The following is a 19,361-nucleotide window of genomic DNA, read 5'->3' on the forward strand; positions in this document are numbered from 1 at the left end:
AATAATGCCATACAAGATATTACTGAAAAGTGCAATATGCACAATTTTATTATCCTTGTGCTCAAAAGGGGCACAACAGCTTGCTTCATCATCATCATCATCATATAAAAAAAGACAACTGCTTCTCAGATGTTTTCATAAAAAATGGCAACAAATCAACAAACAAGATTAGCAACCAGATATCAAAAAGAAGCTTGCAGTAGCATGCATCTATCAAACGTCTTTCATTTCACCATCCTCCTCCTCCTCTTCTACCCCTCTAATGAACAAGACATTGTTGCATCTGTGGAGGGGAAATAAAATAGTGTACTGTTAGCTCACCATGGGCTGGTATGGCAGACAGGAAATGATTAAACATTGTGCTAATTCTGCAATTCAAATGGAGATACAGTGCTATCAGAAAGTATTCATACCCTTTGACGTATTCCACATTTTGTTGTGTTACAGCCTGAATTCAAAAATATATTTTTATCCTCACCCATCTACACACACTACCATGATGACAAAGTGAAAACATGTTTAGAGATTTTTTTTTGCTAATTTACATAAGTATTCACACGGAGGAGTCAATGCATGTTGGAATCACCTTTGGCAGCAATTACAGCTGTGAGTCTTTCTGGGTAAGTCTAAGAGCTTTGCACACCTGGATTGTACAATATTTGCATATAATTTTTTGAAATTCTTCAAGCTCTGTCAAGTTGGTTGTTGATCATTGCTCGACAGCCATTTAAGTCATTTTTACAAGACGATTTAAGTCAAAACTGTAACTAGGCCACCCAGGAACATTCAATGTCTTGGAAAGCAACTCCAGTGTATATTTTGACCTTGTGTTTTAGGTTATTGTCCTGTGAAAGATGAATTGGTCTCCCAGTGTCTGTTGGAAAGTGGACTGAACCAGGTTTTCCTCTAGGATTTTTCCCTGTGCTTAGCTCTATTCGGTAGATTTTATCCTAAAAAAAACTCCCTAGTCCTTGTCAATGACGAGCATACCTATAACAAGATGCAGCTACCACCATGCTTGACAATATGAAGAGTGGTACTCAGTAATGTGTTGTCAGCCCCTAACATAAGGCTTTGTATTCAGGACATGAAGTACATTTCTTTGCCACATTTTTAGCTGTTTTACTTTAGTTCCTTATTGCAAACAGGATGCATGTTTTGGAATAGTTTTATTATGTACAGGCTTCCTTCTTTTCACTGTCATTTAGGTTATTATTGTGGAGCAACTTCAATGTTTTTCTCCTATTACTTGGTAACAGCTTTAGTCACCATTGGCCTCATGGTGAAATCCCTGAGCAGTTTCCTTCCTCTCCAGCAACTGAGTTAGGAAGGACGCCTGTATATTTGTAGTGACTGGGTGTATGGATATACCACCCAAAGTGTAATTAATAACTTCACCATGCTCAAAAAGACCTTCAATGTCTGCTTTTTTAGTTTTTACCCATATACCAAGAGGTGCCCTTCTTTGCGAGGCATTGGAAAACCTCAGTGGTCTTTGTGGTTGAAATTCACTAAATCGACTGATGGACCTTACAAATAATTGTATGTGTGGGGGGGTACAGAGATGAGGTAGTCTTTCAAAGTCATGTTTAACACTATTATTACACACAGAGTGAGTCCATGCAACTTTTTATGTGACTTGTTTAGCACATGTTTACCCCTGAACTAACTTAGGCTTGTCATAACACAGAAGTTGAATACTTATTGACTCAAAACATTTCAGCTTGTCATTTTTTCCCTGTTTTTTCATAAAAATAAAAAAAAACAAGTCTACAAACATTTCACTTTGACATTATGGGGTATCGTGTGCAAGCCAGTGACATCATCTCAATGTAATACATGTTTTAATTCAGGCTGTAACAACAAAATGTGGAAAAAAAGTCAAGGGGTGTGAATACTTTCTCAAAGCCCTTTGTGTGTAAACTGGTCCCAGATCTGTTTGTGCGGTCTTGGAACTCATATGATAATCGTTACTCTAATCCATGACCATAGGAGTTGGCAAAGACAGCACAAACAGATCTGAGACCAGGCTAATGTGTTTAATCACGAACTCTGCGAAGTACAAGTAAACAAAAGAGAATTCCACTGAACTTACCTGACGAGCACTTCTCCTAGGTGACCAGCCAATGCTCCATCCACATACTCTTCAGTGTTGGCCAACTATAAAATCAGAGACAATATATTGTTAGATGTTATAAATTGATATGAATGCTGTACAAAATGTACACCTGTTTTTAATGAAACTAAATGAATGGCCAACAGAGATGCAACCAGAGCCATATAGCTTAGCTAGAGATTCGGATGGGCAAGCTCTCTCTAGATGCAAATGTGTGCCCACAAGGGACTCCAGCTGTAGGGAATTATGCATATCAGTGATGTTTTCACATATTTGACTGTATGCATCTTTCTGGTCCACACACACCTGCATATTCATGTAGCTGTCCACGGACACCAGGTATCCTTTGTATTCCATGCCCCACTTCAGCTTCACCATCACGGGCTTGCCAGTCAGACCGTTCAGGAACGGTTTGGGATTCAGTGGTAAACTCTGAAATGACATTATTCATATGTGCCATTATCAAATAAAATGTTATTGGTCACATACATATATTTAGCAGATATTATTGGACAAAAGGAACACCTATATGAGAATTCTGTTCATCGACGACAGCTCAGCGTTCAACACCATAGTGCCCACAAAGCTCATCACTAAGCAAAGATCCCTGGGACTGAACACCTCCCTCTGCAACTGGATCCTGGACTTCCTGATGGGCCGCCCCAGGTGGTAAGGGTAGGCAAAAACACGTCTGCCACGCTAATCCTCAACACTGGTGCCCCTCAGGGGTGTGTGCCTAGTCCCCTCCTGTATTCCTTGTTCACCCACGACTGCGTGGCCAAACATGACTCCAACACCATCATTAAGTTTGCTGACGACACAACAGTGGTAGGCCTGATCACCGACAACGATGAGACCGCATATAGGGAGGTGGTCAGATACCTGGCAGTGTGGTACCAGGACAACAACCTCTCCCTCGAGAGTTTCGAGTTCCTTGGTGTCCACATCACCAATGAACTATCATGGTCCAAACACACCAAGACAGTCGTGAATAGTGTACGACAACAGGAGACTTAAAAATATTTGCCACGGGTCCCCAGATCCTCAAAAAGTTCTACAGCTGCACTATCGAGAGCATCCTGATCGGTTGCATCACCACCTGGTATGGCAACTGGTATGGCAAGCGGTACCAGAGCGCCAAGTCTATGACCAAAAGGCTCCTTAACAGCTTCTACCTCCAAGCCATAAGACTGCTGAACAATGAATCAAATGGCCACCCGGACTATTTACATTTGCCACCCCCCCATTTGTGTTTACACTGCTGCTACTTGCTGTTTATTATGTATGCATTATGGACATTCTTACTGACAGTTGTGGCTGCAAATTACCTTGACTAACCTGTACATCGCACATTGACTCTGTACTGGTATATAGCCTTTTTCATTTTTTTTTTATTTGGTAAATATTTTCTTAACTCTTTTGTGAGCTGCACTGTTGGTTAATAAGGGCTTGTAAGTAACCATTTCTTCACCTGTTGTAGTCGGCGCATGTGACAAAGTTTTCATTGATTTGGTATTTTAGCCATATATCACACTCCCTCGGACCTGATTGCTTAATTATAGTCATAATATTAACGATAATTAACTGGTTAAATTTAAGCAATAAGGCACGAGGGGATGTGGTATATGGCCAATATACCATGGCTAAGGGCTGTTCTTATGTACGACGCAACTGGTTACCAATGTAATTAGAGCATTAAATACACATTTTTGTCATACCCATGGTATATGGTCTGTTATAAACTGGGTGGTTCAAGCCCTGAATGCTGATTGGCTGACAGCCATTGTATATCAGACTGTATGCACGGGTTTGACAAAACGTTTATTTTTACTTCTCTAATTACATTGGTAACCAGTTTATGATAGCAATAAGGCACCTCTGGGGTTTGTGGTATATGGCCAATATACCATGACTAGGGGCTGTGTCCAGGCACTCCTCGTTGGGTCGTGCAGGGGACAGCCCTTAGCTATATACCACACCTCCTCGGGCCTTATTGCTTAAATATACCAATCAGCAATCAGGGCTCAAACCACCCAATTTATAATGTTTATAACAGGTATGACAAAACATTTATTTGTACAGTTCTGATTACGTTGGTAGTCAGTTTATAATAGAAATAAGGCCGTGGCATATCGGCTATATGCCACAGCCCCTCGGGCCTTATTGCTTAAATATCCCATGGCTTTCAGACAACCAGCATCCAGGACCGAAACACATTACAACTGCATCTCACAACTAGCTATCTAGATAATCAAACTAGCATTTCACATACAGTGCAAAGCACAACAAAGTACATCTTACCACCCTAACTAGTTACCGTAGCTAGCTAGTTGGATAATCACAACAAAGGCGAATGTATGATATGAGAATTTTATGATATTTGAGAATTTGAGTAGTTAGCTATGATAGCCTGGACGTTCACTACATATATTACCAATCCTCATCAAACACCTAATAATATTGAATATTTACCATTTTGATTCTGTATGAGCTTCAACGACGATTTGCACGCCGTTATTGGATACAGGAAGTAGTGGTGAACTCTGAACTCTGATCCGTACAAAACAGCACTGTGATTGGTTCAGTTTTTGTCATTGTTCATCCTGATTGGCCACAAAACCGGAGAGAAGAACAGACGGGCATTTTCTACTCCAGTCAAGTCTCTTCTCCGTGCGGAGCCCAAATTTGCGGGAAAGATTCGATGTAGCCAAAATATTTATCATCGAACTTGTTATATTGTTGCAATTTTAATGAAACAGTTTCAGTCACAGTGTTACAATCAGATACTTGATACAATATAGTCTCTTGCTCGCCGGGCTAGACAACAACAGTTGCAGATTCAGTTGTGACCACTAGGAGGTAATGTTCTCACATGGATTGAAGTAGCCAACACTCCCAACCATTGTGAGTGAATTGCATAATTTAAGATAAACTTTAATGGAAACTTGTATCTCCTTTTTGTAAGATGTCAATTATATTATGATAATCGATATTGGCAGCCACATAGTAGCCTAAAGAATGTTGGTTATTTTGGAATGTTTATTTAAATGTAAATTGAAATTCACAGCAGATTGTTGCTTGTGCCATTGCTGTACTGTAGTTCATTGTGAATGTTATGCAATTTTTTTGACACAAGATAGATCAAATTCTCTCTCTATGTCTCTGGCCATGTTCGAGCGGATCACTTTTGTCAATCTCCATCTTTCAAAGTGTGTTGCATTATGGGGATAGAAGTTGTCCGACTTACATGTCTACCTTGCATGAACTTGATAAAAATCAAGAGATCAAAGTTAATGAAGTTTTGACTGCAGTCGAAGGCAAGCTTCTGCAGTTGCTCTTCACCAACGTCCTCCAGAGTCATGGCCTGCATTGTGGAAGGCTCTATTGTATTTATTTAACCTTTTATTTAACTAGGCAAATCAGTTAAGAACAAAGTCTTATTTGCCATGACGGCCTACCAAAAGTCAAAAGGCCTCCTGTGACGGGGCTGGGATAAAAAATATAGGAGAAAACACACATCATTAGAAGGACAACAGTATAACATGGCAGCAACACATGACAACACAGAATGGTAGCAACACCACATGACAACACAGAATGGTAGCAGCAACACATGACAACACAGAATGGTAGCAACACCACATGACAACACAGAATGGTAGCAACACCACATGACAACACAAAATGGCAGCAACACATGACAACACAGAATGGTAGCAACACCACATGACAACAACATGGTAGCAACACCACATGACAACAACATGGTAGCAACACCACATGACAACACAGAATGGCAGCAACACATGACAACACAGAATGGTAGCAACACCACATGACAACACAGAATGGTAGCAACACCACATGACAACAACATGGTAGCAACACCACATGACAACACAGAATGGTAGCAACACCACATGACAACACAGAATGGTAGCAACACCACATGACAACACAGAATGGTAGCAACACCACATGACAACACAGAATGGTAGCAACACCACATGACAACAACATGGTAGCAACACCACATGACAACACAGAATGGTAGCAACACCACATGACAACACAGAATGGTAGCAACACCACATGACAACACAGAATGGTAGCAACACCACATGACAACAACATGGTAGCAACACCACATGACAACACAGAATGGTAGCAACACCACATGACAACACAGAATGGTAGCAACACCACATGACAACACAGAATGGTAGCAACACCACATGACAGTACAACATGGTAGCAACACCACATGACAGTACAACATGGTAGCAACACCACATGACAACATAGAATAGTAGCAACACCACATGACAACAACATGGTAGCAACGCCACATGACAACACAGAATGGTAGCAACACCACATGACAACAACATGGTAGCAACACAACATGGCAGCAGCACAAAACATGGTATAAACATTATTGGACACAAGACAACAGCACAAAGGGAAAGAAGGTAGAGACAACAATACATCATGCAAAGCAGCCACCACTGTCAGGAAGTGTCCATGATTGAGTCTTTGAATGAAGAGATGGAGATAAAACTGTCCAGTTTGAGTGTTTGTTGCAGCTCGTTCCAGTCGCTAGTTGCAGCGAACTGAAAAGAGGAGCGACCCAGGTATGTGTGTGCTTTGGGGATCTTTAACGGAATGTGACTGGCAGAACGGGTGTTGTATGTGGAGGATGAGGGCTGCAGTAGATATCTCAGATAGGGGGGAGTGAGGCCTAAGAGGGTTTTATAAATAAGCATCAACCATCAACGTCTTGCGACGGGTATACAGAGATGACCAGTTTACAGAGGAGTATAGAGTGCAGTGATGTGTCCTATAAGGAGCATTGGTTGCCAATCTGATGGCCGAATGGTAAAGAACACCTAGCTGCTTGAGAGCACCCTTGATGATTAGGGTGTTTTTGTTTGTCCCATACAAACGTGACCAAAGACGTGACTGAAACAGGAACCAACTTTGCCGCAATTCATGTATACAGTGGATATGTACAAATGAATGTGATATTTGAGTCTCTCTCTCACCAGGGGCGAACTGGGACAAAAATTCAGCCCTGGCAACACTCTAACCACTAGGCTACCCCCTCTGAATCAGAGAGGTGCCCATGGAGCAGTTGTTGGGGGTTAACTGCCTTGCTCTATGGCAGAACAGCAGTAAGTCCCTTCCTCTCTCTCTCTCTGTCTCTGTCTCTCTCTGTCTCTCTCTCTCTCTGTCTCTCATTGGCTTATAACAGGGCTACTCCAGTACTATTTGAGAAGGTCCGTGATCACAATGGGAGACAGAGAGCTGCTTTCAAGGGGCAGGCAGAAGGTCATACACAGGAGGAGGCAGATAGCTGGGTCCAGGGGCAGGCAGAAGGTCATACACAGGGGGTCCAAAAAGGCAACAGTACAGGCAGGGAAAAGGCTAGTAACGTTGTCCGGGAGATCAGACAATAGGTTGATAAGAGGAAACCCGATAGGCTTCAAGTACAGGCAGGGAATAGGCAAAAGGTTGTTGTTAGTTCTTGCCTGCCTCACTATCATACGGGGAAAAACAGTGCTCCAAAATAGAAGTGTGTCACAAAACAAACAATATCTCACAATGATGGGGTGCAAAGAATTGAATAGTGTGTGATAATGACATGCAGGTGTGTAAACAGGTGACCAGATTGGGAACTGGAGAGTGAGCTGCGTTTAGGGGATCTACGTGTTTCAGAGTGTGAGTTGGAAGCAGACGTTATGGTCCAGTCACACAAATTTCCTAGGTGGCAAAGGTCCAGATAGATATTGTATTTTTATTTTACCTTTATTTAACTAGGCAAGTCAGTTAAGAACAGGTTCTTATTTTCAATGACGGCCCTGTTCTGGACTGTGGACCGCCAGTTGAGTATAGGGGCTTATATAATAATGACATGTTTCAAATATTAGGCTACATATAATTCAATAGAATAAAACAGGGAGAGGAGAGAGACTGCCTGTCCCCTAATGTTTTGGCTGTATAATACATTAATGCATTCTCTCTCTCTCTCTTCCTCTCTCTGTTTTCTTCTATTTCATTCAATATACAGCCTTCTGTGTTTATCAAAGAACGATGCCGGGACTAGTTTATGTGGATGCGGATAGATTTCCAGCGTTGTGCTTCGTTTGACAGTGCCCCACGCATATGCATATCTTTCTGCCAAGAAGTGACAGGCCTTTCAGTGAATTAAATAAGTTGTAGATACAGTGCCTTGCGAAAGTATTCGGCCCCCTTGAACTTTGCGACCTTTTGCCACATTTCAGGCTTCAAACATAAAGATATAAAACTGTATTTTTTTGTGAAGAATCAACAACAAGTGGGACACAATCATGAAGTGGAACGACATTTATTGGATATTTCAAACTTTTTTAACAAATCAAAAACTGAAAAATTGGGCGTGCAAAATTATTCAGCCCCCTTAAGTTAATACTTTGTAGCGCCACCTTTTGCTGCGATTACAGCTGTAAGTCGCTTGGGGTATGTCTCTATCAGTTTTGCACATCGAGAGACTGACATTTTTTCCCATTCCTCCTTGCAAAACAGCTCGAGCTCAGTGAGGTTGGATGGAGAGCATTTGTGAACAGCAGTTTTCAGTTCTTTCCACAGATTCTCGATTGGATTCAGGTCTGGACTTTGACTTGGCCATTCTAACACCTGGATATGTTTATTTTTGAACCATTCCATTGTAGATTTTGCTTTATGTTTTGGATCATTGTCTTGTTGGAAGACAAATCTCCGTCCCAGTCTCAGGTCTTTTGCAGACTCCATCAGGTTTTCTTCCAGAATGGTCCTGTATTTGGCTCCATCCATCTTCCCATCAATTTTAACCATCTTCCCTGTCCCTGCTGAAGAAAAGCAGGCCCAAACCATGATGCTGACACCACCATGTTTGACAGTGGGGATGGTGTGTTCAGCTGTGTTGCTTTTACGCCAAACATAACGTTTTGCATTGTTGCCAAAAAGTTCAATTTTGGTTTCATCTGACCAGAGCACCTTCTTCCACATGTTTGGTGTGTCTCCCAGGTGGCTTGTGGCAAACTTTAAATGACACTTTTTATGGATATCTTTAAGAAATGGCTTTCTTCTTGCCACTCTTCCATAAAGGCCAGATTTGTGCAATATACGACTGATTGTTGTCCTATGGACAGAGTCTCCCATCTCAGCTGTAGATCTCTGCAGTTTATCCAGAGTGATCATGGGCCTCTTGGCTGCATCTCTGATCAGTCTTCTCCTTGTATGAGCTGAAAGTTTAGAGGGACAGCCAGGTCTTGGTAGATTTGCAGTGGTCTGATACTCCTTCCATTTCAATATTATCGCTTGCACAGTGCTCCTTGGGATGTTTAAAGCTTGGGAAATCTTTTTGTATCCAAATCCGGCTTTAAACTTCTTCACAACAGTATCTCGGACCTGCCTGGTGTGTTCCTTGTTCTTCATGATGCTCTCTGCGCTTTTAACGGACCTCTGAGACTATCACAGTGCAGGTGCATTTATACAGAGACTTAATTACACACAGGTGGATTGTATTTATCATCATTAGTCATTTAGGTCAACATTGGATCATTCAGAGATCCTCACTGAACTTCTGGAGAGAGTTTGCTGCACTGAAAGTAAAGGGGCTGAATAATTTTGCACGCCCAATTTTTCAGTTTTTGATTTGTTAAAAAAGTTTGAAATATCCAATAAATGTCGTTCCACTTCATGATTGTGTCCCACTTGTTGTTGATTCTTCACAAAAAAATACAGTTTTATATCTTTATGTTTGAAGCCTGAAATGTGGCAAAAGGTCGCAAAGTTCAAGGGGGCCGAATACTTTCGCAAGGCACTGTAGGTAGGACTTTTCAGCCTTCAGTGGTGGTAGCTATGTAATGTAATAAGATACCAGAGTCACTCCTTAATTCAGCTCGTAAACTCATGGGCTGGGCTGAAGAGACTTGAGATTCAGAAGCGAATAAACATTGATAAAGCAATTAAAATACACAGACTGTTACGCCCTGACCATAGAGAGCTGTTTATTCTCTATGTTGGTAGGGGCGTGACAGTGACTAGGGTGGGTTATCTAGGTGATTTAATGATCTATGTTGGCCTGGTATGGTTCCCAATCAGAGGCAGCTGTTTATTGTTGTCTCTAATTGGGGATCATATTTAGGCAGCCATTTCCCCATTGTGCTTTGTGGGATCTTGTCTAGGTATAGTTGCCTGCGAGCACGTAATTGAGCTTCACATTTCGTTTAACGCTATATTTGCTTTTTCTTTGAGTTTCTTTTCCTAATAAAGAGGATGGAAACATACCACGCTACATCTTGGTCCACTCCTTATAACGAACGTGACAGAAGATCCCACCACAAACGGACCAAGCAGTGTGGCCAGGAGGAGCAGACATCCTGGACATGGGAGGAGATCATCTTGGTCCACTACTTATAACGATCGTGACACAGACAGTCCCTGAATTGACCTTTTTTCTTTGTTTTGGCCGGGTATGGTTCTCAATCAGGGACAGCTCTCTATCGTTGTCTCTGATTGGGAACCATACTTAGGTAGCTTTTTCCCGCATGGTTTTTGTGGGTAGTTAATTTCTGTTTAGTGTTTTGCACCTTTCAGGACTGTTTCGGTTATTCTCTTTGTTATGTTTGTTATAGTGTTCAGTTTTAATAAAAAGCATGAACACTTACCACGCTGCACTGTGGTCCGATGTTTCCTCTTCCTCTTCTTCTTCTTCAGACGACGAATACCGTTACAAATGCTCACGTCAACAAGGCCGTGTTTCCATTGTTTATAAAAGTTTTTCTTTATAATGCCCGAAATAAACATGGCTTCAACCCCCATATCAAACACTCACAGGCTGAAATCATATGTGTGTACATTGTACAATCAATCAATGAGAGAGAGCATCAAATATCACATTAATTTGTATATATCCACTGTATACATGAATCGTCGCAAAGTTGGTTCCCTAATGATTGGCTGGTAATAGATCCTCACCATGGAGAATGATAGAGGCATCTAGTGGCCAAAAGGCCATTTTAGCATGGGCATCGCCATTGAGGGCTTCCACCATGCTTCCGCCATTTTAAAGTAGTCAAGTGGGTGTAGATTTGTATGGGTTGTAGCCTTAATATCACTGTCCATGCTGTCACAGACGCTATAATGGCACAGATATAAAGATGAGTCCTCTATCTAACTTTATGATTCTCCAACAAGGCAGGCCGTGGCTGCAGACCTCTATCTATCTCTATGATTCTCCAACAAGGCTGGCCATGGCTGCAGTCCTCTATCTATCTCTATGATTCTCCAACAAGGCAGGCCATGGCTGCAGTCCTCTATCTATCTCTATGATTCTCCAACAAGGCAGGCCATGGCTGCAGTCCTCTAACTATCTCTATGATCCTCCCCAGGATGAAGCTGGTAAAGAGCAACTGCAGTCAAAACTTTGTCACCTTTGATCACATGATTTTTGTAAAGTCCATGCAGTCGACAAGTCATACAATTTTTTATCCCATAGTGCAACAGACATTGAAAGGCAGTGACCATCCCCCCCAAAAATAACCATTCCTATGTGAAGACTCAATAGCGCATTAAAGTCAAATCAAGTCGGTTAAGGTGGCATCTTATTGAAAGGTAACATTTTTAATTGTATTATTTTTTATTTCACCTTTATTTAACCAGGTAGGCTGGTTGAGAACACCTTTATTTAACCAGGTAGGCTGGTTGAGAACACCTTTATTTAACCAGGTAGGCTAGTTGAGAACACCTTTATTTAACCAGGTAGGCTAGTTGAGAACACCTTTATTTAACCAGGTAGGCCAGTTGAGAACACCTTTATTTAACCAGGTAGGCCAGTTGAGAACACCTTTATTTAACCAGGTAGGCTGGTTGAGAACACCTTTATTTAACCAGGTAGGCTAGTTGAGAACACCTTTATTTAACCAGGTAGGCCAGTTGAGAACACCTTTATTTAACCAGGTAGGCTGGTTGAGAACACCTTTATTTAACCAGGTAGGCTGGTTGAGAACACCTTTATTTAACCAGGTAGGCCGGTTGAGAACACCTTTATTTAACCAGGTAGGCTAGTTGAGAACACCTTTATTTAACCAGGTAGGCTAGTTGAGAACACCTTTATTTAACCAGGTAGGCTGGTTGAGAACACCTTTATTTAACCAGGTAGGCTAGTTGAGAACACCTTTATTTAACCAGGTAGGCTAGTTGAGAACACCTTTATTTAACCAGGTAGGCTAGTTGAGAACACCTTTATTTAACCAGGTAGGCTAGTTGAGAACACCTTTATTTAACCAGGTAGGCTGGTTGAGAACACCTTTATTTAATTAGGTAGGCTAGTTGAGAACACCTTTATTTAACCAGGTAGGCTGGTTGAGAACACCTTTATTTAACCAGGTAGGCTGGTTGAGAACACCTTTATTTAACCAGGTAGGCTGGTTGAGAACACCTTTATTTAACCAGGTAGGCTAGTTGAAAACACCTTTATTTAACCAGGTAGGCTGGTTGAGAACACCTTTATTTAACCAGGTAGGCTAGTTGAGAACACCTTTATCTAACCAGGTAGGCTGGTTGAGAACACCTTTATTTAACCAGGTAGGCTAGTTGAGAACACCTTTATTTAACCAGGTAGGCTGGTTGAGAACACCTTTATTTAACCAGGTAGGCTAGTTGAAAACACCTTTATTTAACCAGGTAGGCTGGTTGAGAACACCTTTATTTAACCAGGTAGGCTGGTTGAGAACACCTTTATTTAACCAGGTAGGCTGGTTGAGAACATCTTTATTTAACCAGGTAGGCTGGTTGAGAACACCTTTATTTAACCAGGTAGGCTAGTTGAGAACACCTTTATTTAACCAGGTAGGCTAGTTGAGAACACCTTTATTTAACCAGGTAGGCTAGTTGAGAACACCTTTATTTAACCAGGTAGGCTGGTTGAGAACACCTTTATTTAACCAGGTAGGCTGGTTGAGAACACCTTTATTTAACCAGGTAGGCTAGTTGAGAACACCTTTATTTAACCAGGTAGGCTAGTTGAGAACACCTTTATTTAACCAGGTAGGCTGGTTGAGAACACCTTTATTTAACCAGGTAGGCTAGTTGAGAACACCTTTATTTAACCAGGTAGGCTGGTTGAGAACACCTTTATTTAACCAGGTAGGCTGGTTGAGAACACCTTTATTTAACCAGGTAGGCTGGTTGAGAACACCTTTATTTAACCAGGTAGGCTGGTTGAGAACACCTTTATTTAACCAGGTAGGCTGGTTGAGAACACCTTTATTTAACCAGGTAGGCTAGTTGAGAACACCTTTATTTAACCAGGTAGGCTAGTTGAGAACACCTTTATTTAACCAGGTAGGCTAGTTGAGAACACCTTTATTTAACCAGGTAGGCTGGTTGAGAACACCTTTATTTAACCAGGTAGGCTGGTTGAGAACACCTTTATTTAACCAGGTAGGCTGGTTGAGAACACCTTTATTTAACCAGGTAGGCTGGTTGAGAACACCTTTATTTAACCAGGTAGGCTGGTTGAGAACACCTTTATTTAACCAGGTAGGCTAGTTGAGAACACCTTTATTTAACCAGGTAGGCTAGTTGAGAACACCTTTATTTAACCAGGTAGGCTAGTTGAGAACACCTTTATTTAACCAGGTAGGCTAGTTGAGAACAAGTTCTCATTTACAACTGCGACCTGGCCAAGATAAAGCAAAGCAGTGTGAACAGACAACACAGAGTTACACATGGAGTTTAAGCTACTCCAGGAGTGACGTTGCAAGCCCCTTTCATTGAGTAACTCAATTTGAAGGCCGCCCGAGGTACTTCTCCTGTGTGCGATTTTTAAATAATCGTTTTAAGGACATGCATCTGGTGTATAAGAAGCAATTATTGTTACCATGATTGTCTTTGAAACGTGTTTTTATTCACACGAAGATTGACCACAAAGATTGGCATTTTTTCATTAGCTGTTTTCCGCTAACAATGGCTTCAGTGAGAGGGAGCAGTCGTTCTCCCCTGGATGTAACCTAGGCTATATATCTTTGGCTGTGACACAAAATCATACCTGTGTTAGGATCCAAGATATGGGTACAGACAATTATTGGATAGTCTCAATGCTCCACTGGGTGGGTTGTTGATTACATTTTTTAACCTATCAAATGATGTGCCTGAGGACCAGGAATCTAACAAATGAACCGCAACTTCAAGCCAAACAAACCACAAACACACTACACGGACAGGGTGATGAGTGATGGGATTTACAAGTTGATAAACAGCCAGGGCACGGACATGGAATAGGGTAGAATTCCTGTATAAGGAGTGTAAAAAGACAGTTACAACATCTCTGGTGTCTATGCTTTGGACAGAAACCAATCCGTTTTCAGTTACAATGAAGGAAGGTCCCTTATAAGAGACATAGCCAAAGGCTTTGGTCGTGGTATTTCATTGCAATGATGTTTTCCTCCAGCTGCTGTTGATGGTATTATTGTCTGTGTATGTCTATTGTTCATCAGTGAACCATATGAACCGTGTGAACCATATGAACCGTGTGAACCATATGAACTATATGAAACGTGTGAACCATATGAACTGTGTGAACCATATGAACAGTTTGAACCATATGAACAGTTTGAACCATATGAACTGTGTGAACCATATGAACTGTGTGAACCATATGAACTGTGTGAACCATATGAACTGTGTGAACCATATGAACTATATAAAACGTGTGAACCATATGAACTGTGTGAACCATATGAACTGTGTGAACCATATGAACTATATAAAACGTGTGAACCATATGAACTGTGTGAACCATATGAACTGTGTGAACCATATGAACTATATAAAACGTGTGAACCGTATGAACTGTGTGAACCATATGAACCGTGTGAACTGTGTGAACCATATGAACCGTGTGAACCGTATGAACTGTCTGAACCGTATGAACCATATGAACCGTGTGAACTGTGTGAACCGTGTTATTAATGTGTGCTTATACAGGTTCAGGAGTAATGCTGGGAAAGGTACTGTCTACTATACAGGCGCCTCAGAGGGGAATGAGTTTCTTCTGACCATAAAAACGTCATCCTCTCTGGGCAGCTTCAAAATGAAAGTCAAAAACTGTTTGATGTCTGCCGTGCCCATATGAATGACCCCTACCATGTAACTGCAATGATGAGATAGATGTTCTTCTTCTTCTTTAAAAATGTTTTATTATATCGCTGTCTATACTGTGTTCAACCGTGCTGGATCTTGTCCAGCCATCTTGTTTCAAGAGGACCACAATGGAAATAAGTCCCAGACTGTATTGTGTGTTATCCTCCATGATTCAACAATGGAAATAAGTCCCAGGCTGTGTTGTGTGTTATCCTCTATGTTTCAACAATGGAAATAAGTCCCAGGCTGTGTTGTGTGTTATCCTCTATGTTTCAACAATGGAAATAAGTCCCAGGCTGTATTGTGTGTTATCCTCCATGATTTAACAGTGGAAATAAGTCCCAGACTTTATTGTGTGTTATTCTCCATGATTTAACAGTGGAAATAAGTCCCAGACTGTATTGTGTATTATCCTCCATGATTCAACAATGGAAATACGTCCCAGGCTGTGTTGTGTGTTATCCTCCATGATTCAACAATGGAAATAAGTCCCAGGCTGTGTTGTGTGTTATCCTCCATGATTCAACAATGGAAATAAGTCCCAGACTGTGTTGTGTGTTATCCTCCATGATTCAACAATGGAAATAAGTCCCAGACTTTATTGTGTGTTATCCGCCATGATTCAACAATGGAAATAAGTCCCAGGCTGTGTTGTGTGTTATCCTCCATGATTCAACAATGGAAATAAGTCCCAGGCTGTATTGTGTGTTATCCTCCATGATTCAACAATGGAAATAAGTCCCAGACTGTATTGTGTGTTATCCTCCATGATTCAACAATGGAAATAAGTCCCAGGCTGTGTTGTGTGTTATCCTCTATGTTTCAACAATGGAAATAAGTCCCAGGCTGTGTTGTGTGTTATCCTCTATGTTTCAACAATGGAAATAAGTCCCAGGCTGTATTGTGTGTTATCCTCCATGATTCAACAATGGAAATAAGTCCCAGACTGTATTGTGTGTTATCCTCCATGACTCAACAATGGAAATAAGTCCCAGGCTGTGTTGTGTGTTATCCTCTATGTTTCAACAATGGAAATAAGTCCCAGGCTGTGTTGTGTGTTATCCTCCATGATTCAACAATGGAAATAAGTCCCAGGCTGTGTTGTGTGTTATCCTCCATGATTCAACAATGGAAATAAGTCCCAGACTTTATTGTGTGTTATCCTCCATGATTTAACAGTGGAAATAAGTCCCAGACTTTATTGTGTGTTATCCTCCATGATTTAACAGTGGAAATAAGTCCCAGACTGTATTGTGTATTATCCTCCATGATTCAACAATGGAAATAAGTCCCAGGCTGTGTTGTGTGTTATCCTCCATGATTCAACAATGGAAATAAGTCCCAGGCTGTGTTGTGTGTTATCCTCCATGATTCAACAATGGAAATAAGTCCCAGACTGTGTTGTGTGTTATCCTCCATGATTCAACAATGGAAATAAGTCCCAGACTTTATTGTGTGTTATCCGCCATGATTCAACAATGGAAATAAGTCCCAGGCTGTGTTGTGTGTTATCCTCCATGATTCAACAATGGAAATAAGTCCCAGGCTGTATTGTGTGTTATCCTCCATGATTCAACAATGGAAATAAGTCCCAGACTTTATTGTGTGTTATCCTCCATGATTCAACAATGGAAATAAGTCCCAGACTTTATTGTGTGTTATCCTCCATGATTCAACAATGGAAATAAGTCCCAGGCTGTATTGTGTGTTATCCTCCATGATTCAACAATGGAAATAAGTCCCAGACTTTATTGTGCGTTATCCTCCATGATTCAACAATGGAAATAAGTCCCAGACTTTATTGTGCGTTATCCTCCATGATTCAACAATGGAAATAAGTCCCAGACTGTATTGTGTGTTATCCTCCATGATTCAACAATGGAAATAAGTCCCAGGCTGTGTTGTGTGTTATCCTCCATGATTCAACAATGGAAATAAGTCCCAGGCTGTGTTGTGTGTTATCCTCCATGATTCAACAATGGAAATAAGTCCCAGACTGTGTTGTGTGTTATCCTCCATGATTCAACAATGGAAATAAGTCCCAGACTTTATTGTGTGTTATCCGCCATGATTCAACAATGGAAATAAGTCCCAGGCTGTGTTGTGTGTTATCCTCCATGATTCAACAATGGAAATAAGTCCCAGGCTGTATTGTGTGTTATCCTCCATGATTCAACAATGGAAATAAGTCCCAGACTTTATTGTGTGTTATCCTCCATGATTCAACAATGGAAATAAGTCCCAGACTTTATTGTGTGTTATCCTCCATGATTCAACAATGGAAATAAGTCCCAGGCTGTATTGTGTGTTATCCTCCATGATTCAACAATGGAAATAAGTCCCAGACTTTATTGTGCGTTATCCTCCATGATTCAACAATGGAAATAAGTCCCAGACTTTATTGTGCGTTATCCTCCATGATTCAACAATGGAAATAAGTCCCAGACTGTATTGTGTGTTATCCTCCATGATTCAACAATGGAAATAAGTCCCAGGCTGTGTTGTGTGTTATCCTCCATGATTCAACAATGGAAATAAGTCCCAGGCTGTGTTGTGTTATCCTCCATGATTCAACAATGGAAATAAGTCCCAGGCTGTATTGTGTGTTATCCTCCATGATTCAACAATGGAAATAAGTCCCAGACTGTGTTGTGTGTTATCCTCCATGATTCAACAATGGAAATAAGTCCCAGACTTTATTGTGTGTTATCCTCCATGATTCAACAATGGAAATAAGTCCCAGACTTTATTGTGTGTTATCCTCCATGATTCAACAATGGAAATAAGTCCCAGGCTGTGTTGTGTGTTATCCTCCATGATTCAACAATGGAAATAAGTCCCAGACTTTATTGTGTGTTATCCTCCATGATTCAACAATGGAAATAAGTCCCAGACTTTATTGTGTGTTATCCTCCATGATTCAACAATGGAAATAAGTCCCAGACTTTATTGTGTGTTATCCTCCATGATTCAACAATGGAAATAAGTCCCAGGCTGTATTGTGTGTTATCCTCCATGACTCTGCCGATGTGCATGTATGGGTTTTGCGAACTGTGTAAACCACCACAAACACGTGATAGATCCTGGTTTACTTATAAAGACTAAAAAAAAAAAACATTTATTGTGTTCAAATTTCCCTAGGCAACAGATTCAGTTACAGTACACGCAATCTCAGCTATGACAAGCTTGGCTGCAGTCCTGCAATACTTGACAATTCCCACCAGACCACCAGGCTCAAATACTTTTCAAATCTTTACAATTCTTTGAGAGTTTTCTCTAGCCTGCCTGGAGTGACAGGGTTTGTACTTCTGGGACTTTTCTAGTGGTTCAATTAAAGCAGGCAACATGAATACATCACAGATAACGTATTTGAATTTATTTAAAATAGCATTTGAACCCAAGTCTGATTCCCTCCCAAACACAGGATATGTCTCAGCAGCATTGATCCCCATTGTTAGGACATGTTTCTACTACAGTCAGTAATCCTATTGTACATTCATCATCTACCAGGGGAAAGTACAATCTGAGAAATGAGCTGTATCATTAAAGAGCTATGTAGTAAAGATACAGTAACACACTGAAACCCATCCCTGAACTGCACCTGTTGTTGATGGAGAGACCAATCTGTTAAGACAACACTCTGTTCAGCTGGAACAGTCTGGCAGCATCCCAGTAGAACTCTGCCAGAGGCAGCCTGGTGCACACAGACCAGTGAGCAAGATTTTTACTTTCAGCAATAATTAACACTTAACTTACCTGAGCGAGATGTAACACTTTAAAAATAACTCCCGAAATGTTTTCATACAGCCTTGATTCTGGACTACTCAGTGGGTGCTGCAGGTGTTGACTTTCCAAGTATAGTGGTTGTACCAATGAATAAGATATAAGGTAGTGTGACCTAGTGTCCACTTTCTTCACAGAAGGCCAGCATGTAATTAGCAATCAAAAAATGTAATAAAACATGTGTTTTCCCCCCCCCGCACACACACACAGCACCCAGGTGTTACTTTACTCTACACACTACCTCACACAGACAGACAGACAGACAGACAGACAGACAGACAGACAGACAGACAGA

The 19,361-nt window shown here is 41.0% G+C and overlaps 1 protein-coding gene across 1 annotated transcript; it reads right to left on the reverse strand.

The window, feature by feature from the left end:
* Positions 1 to 94: 94 nt before the first annotated feature.
* Positions 95 to 4,651, reverse strand: LOC139383120 (small nuclear ribonucleoprotein F-like). Its single transcript, XM_071127445.1, has 4 exons — positions 4,589 to 4,651; positions 2,423 to 2,548; positions 2,096 to 2,160; positions 95 to 283 (listed from the first exon to the last, which is right to left on the reverse strand). Exons 1-4 carry the CDS (start codon positions 4,589 to 4,591, stop codon positions 214 to 216), a joined length of 264 nt encoding a protein of 87 aa, XP_070983546.1. The 5' UTR covers positions 4,592 to 4,651; the 3' UTR covers positions 95 to 213.
* Positions 4,652 to 19,361: the final 14,710 nt, after the last annotated feature.

This window comes from Oncorhynchus clarkii, chromosome 2 (assembly GCF_045791955.1).
Source record: "Oncorhynchus clarkii lewisi isolate Uvic-CL-2024 chromosome 2, UVic_Ocla_1.0, whole genome shotgun sequence".
NCBI lineage: Eukaryota > Metazoa > Chordata > Actinopteri > Salmoniformes > Salmonidae > Oncorhynchus > Oncorhynchus clarkii.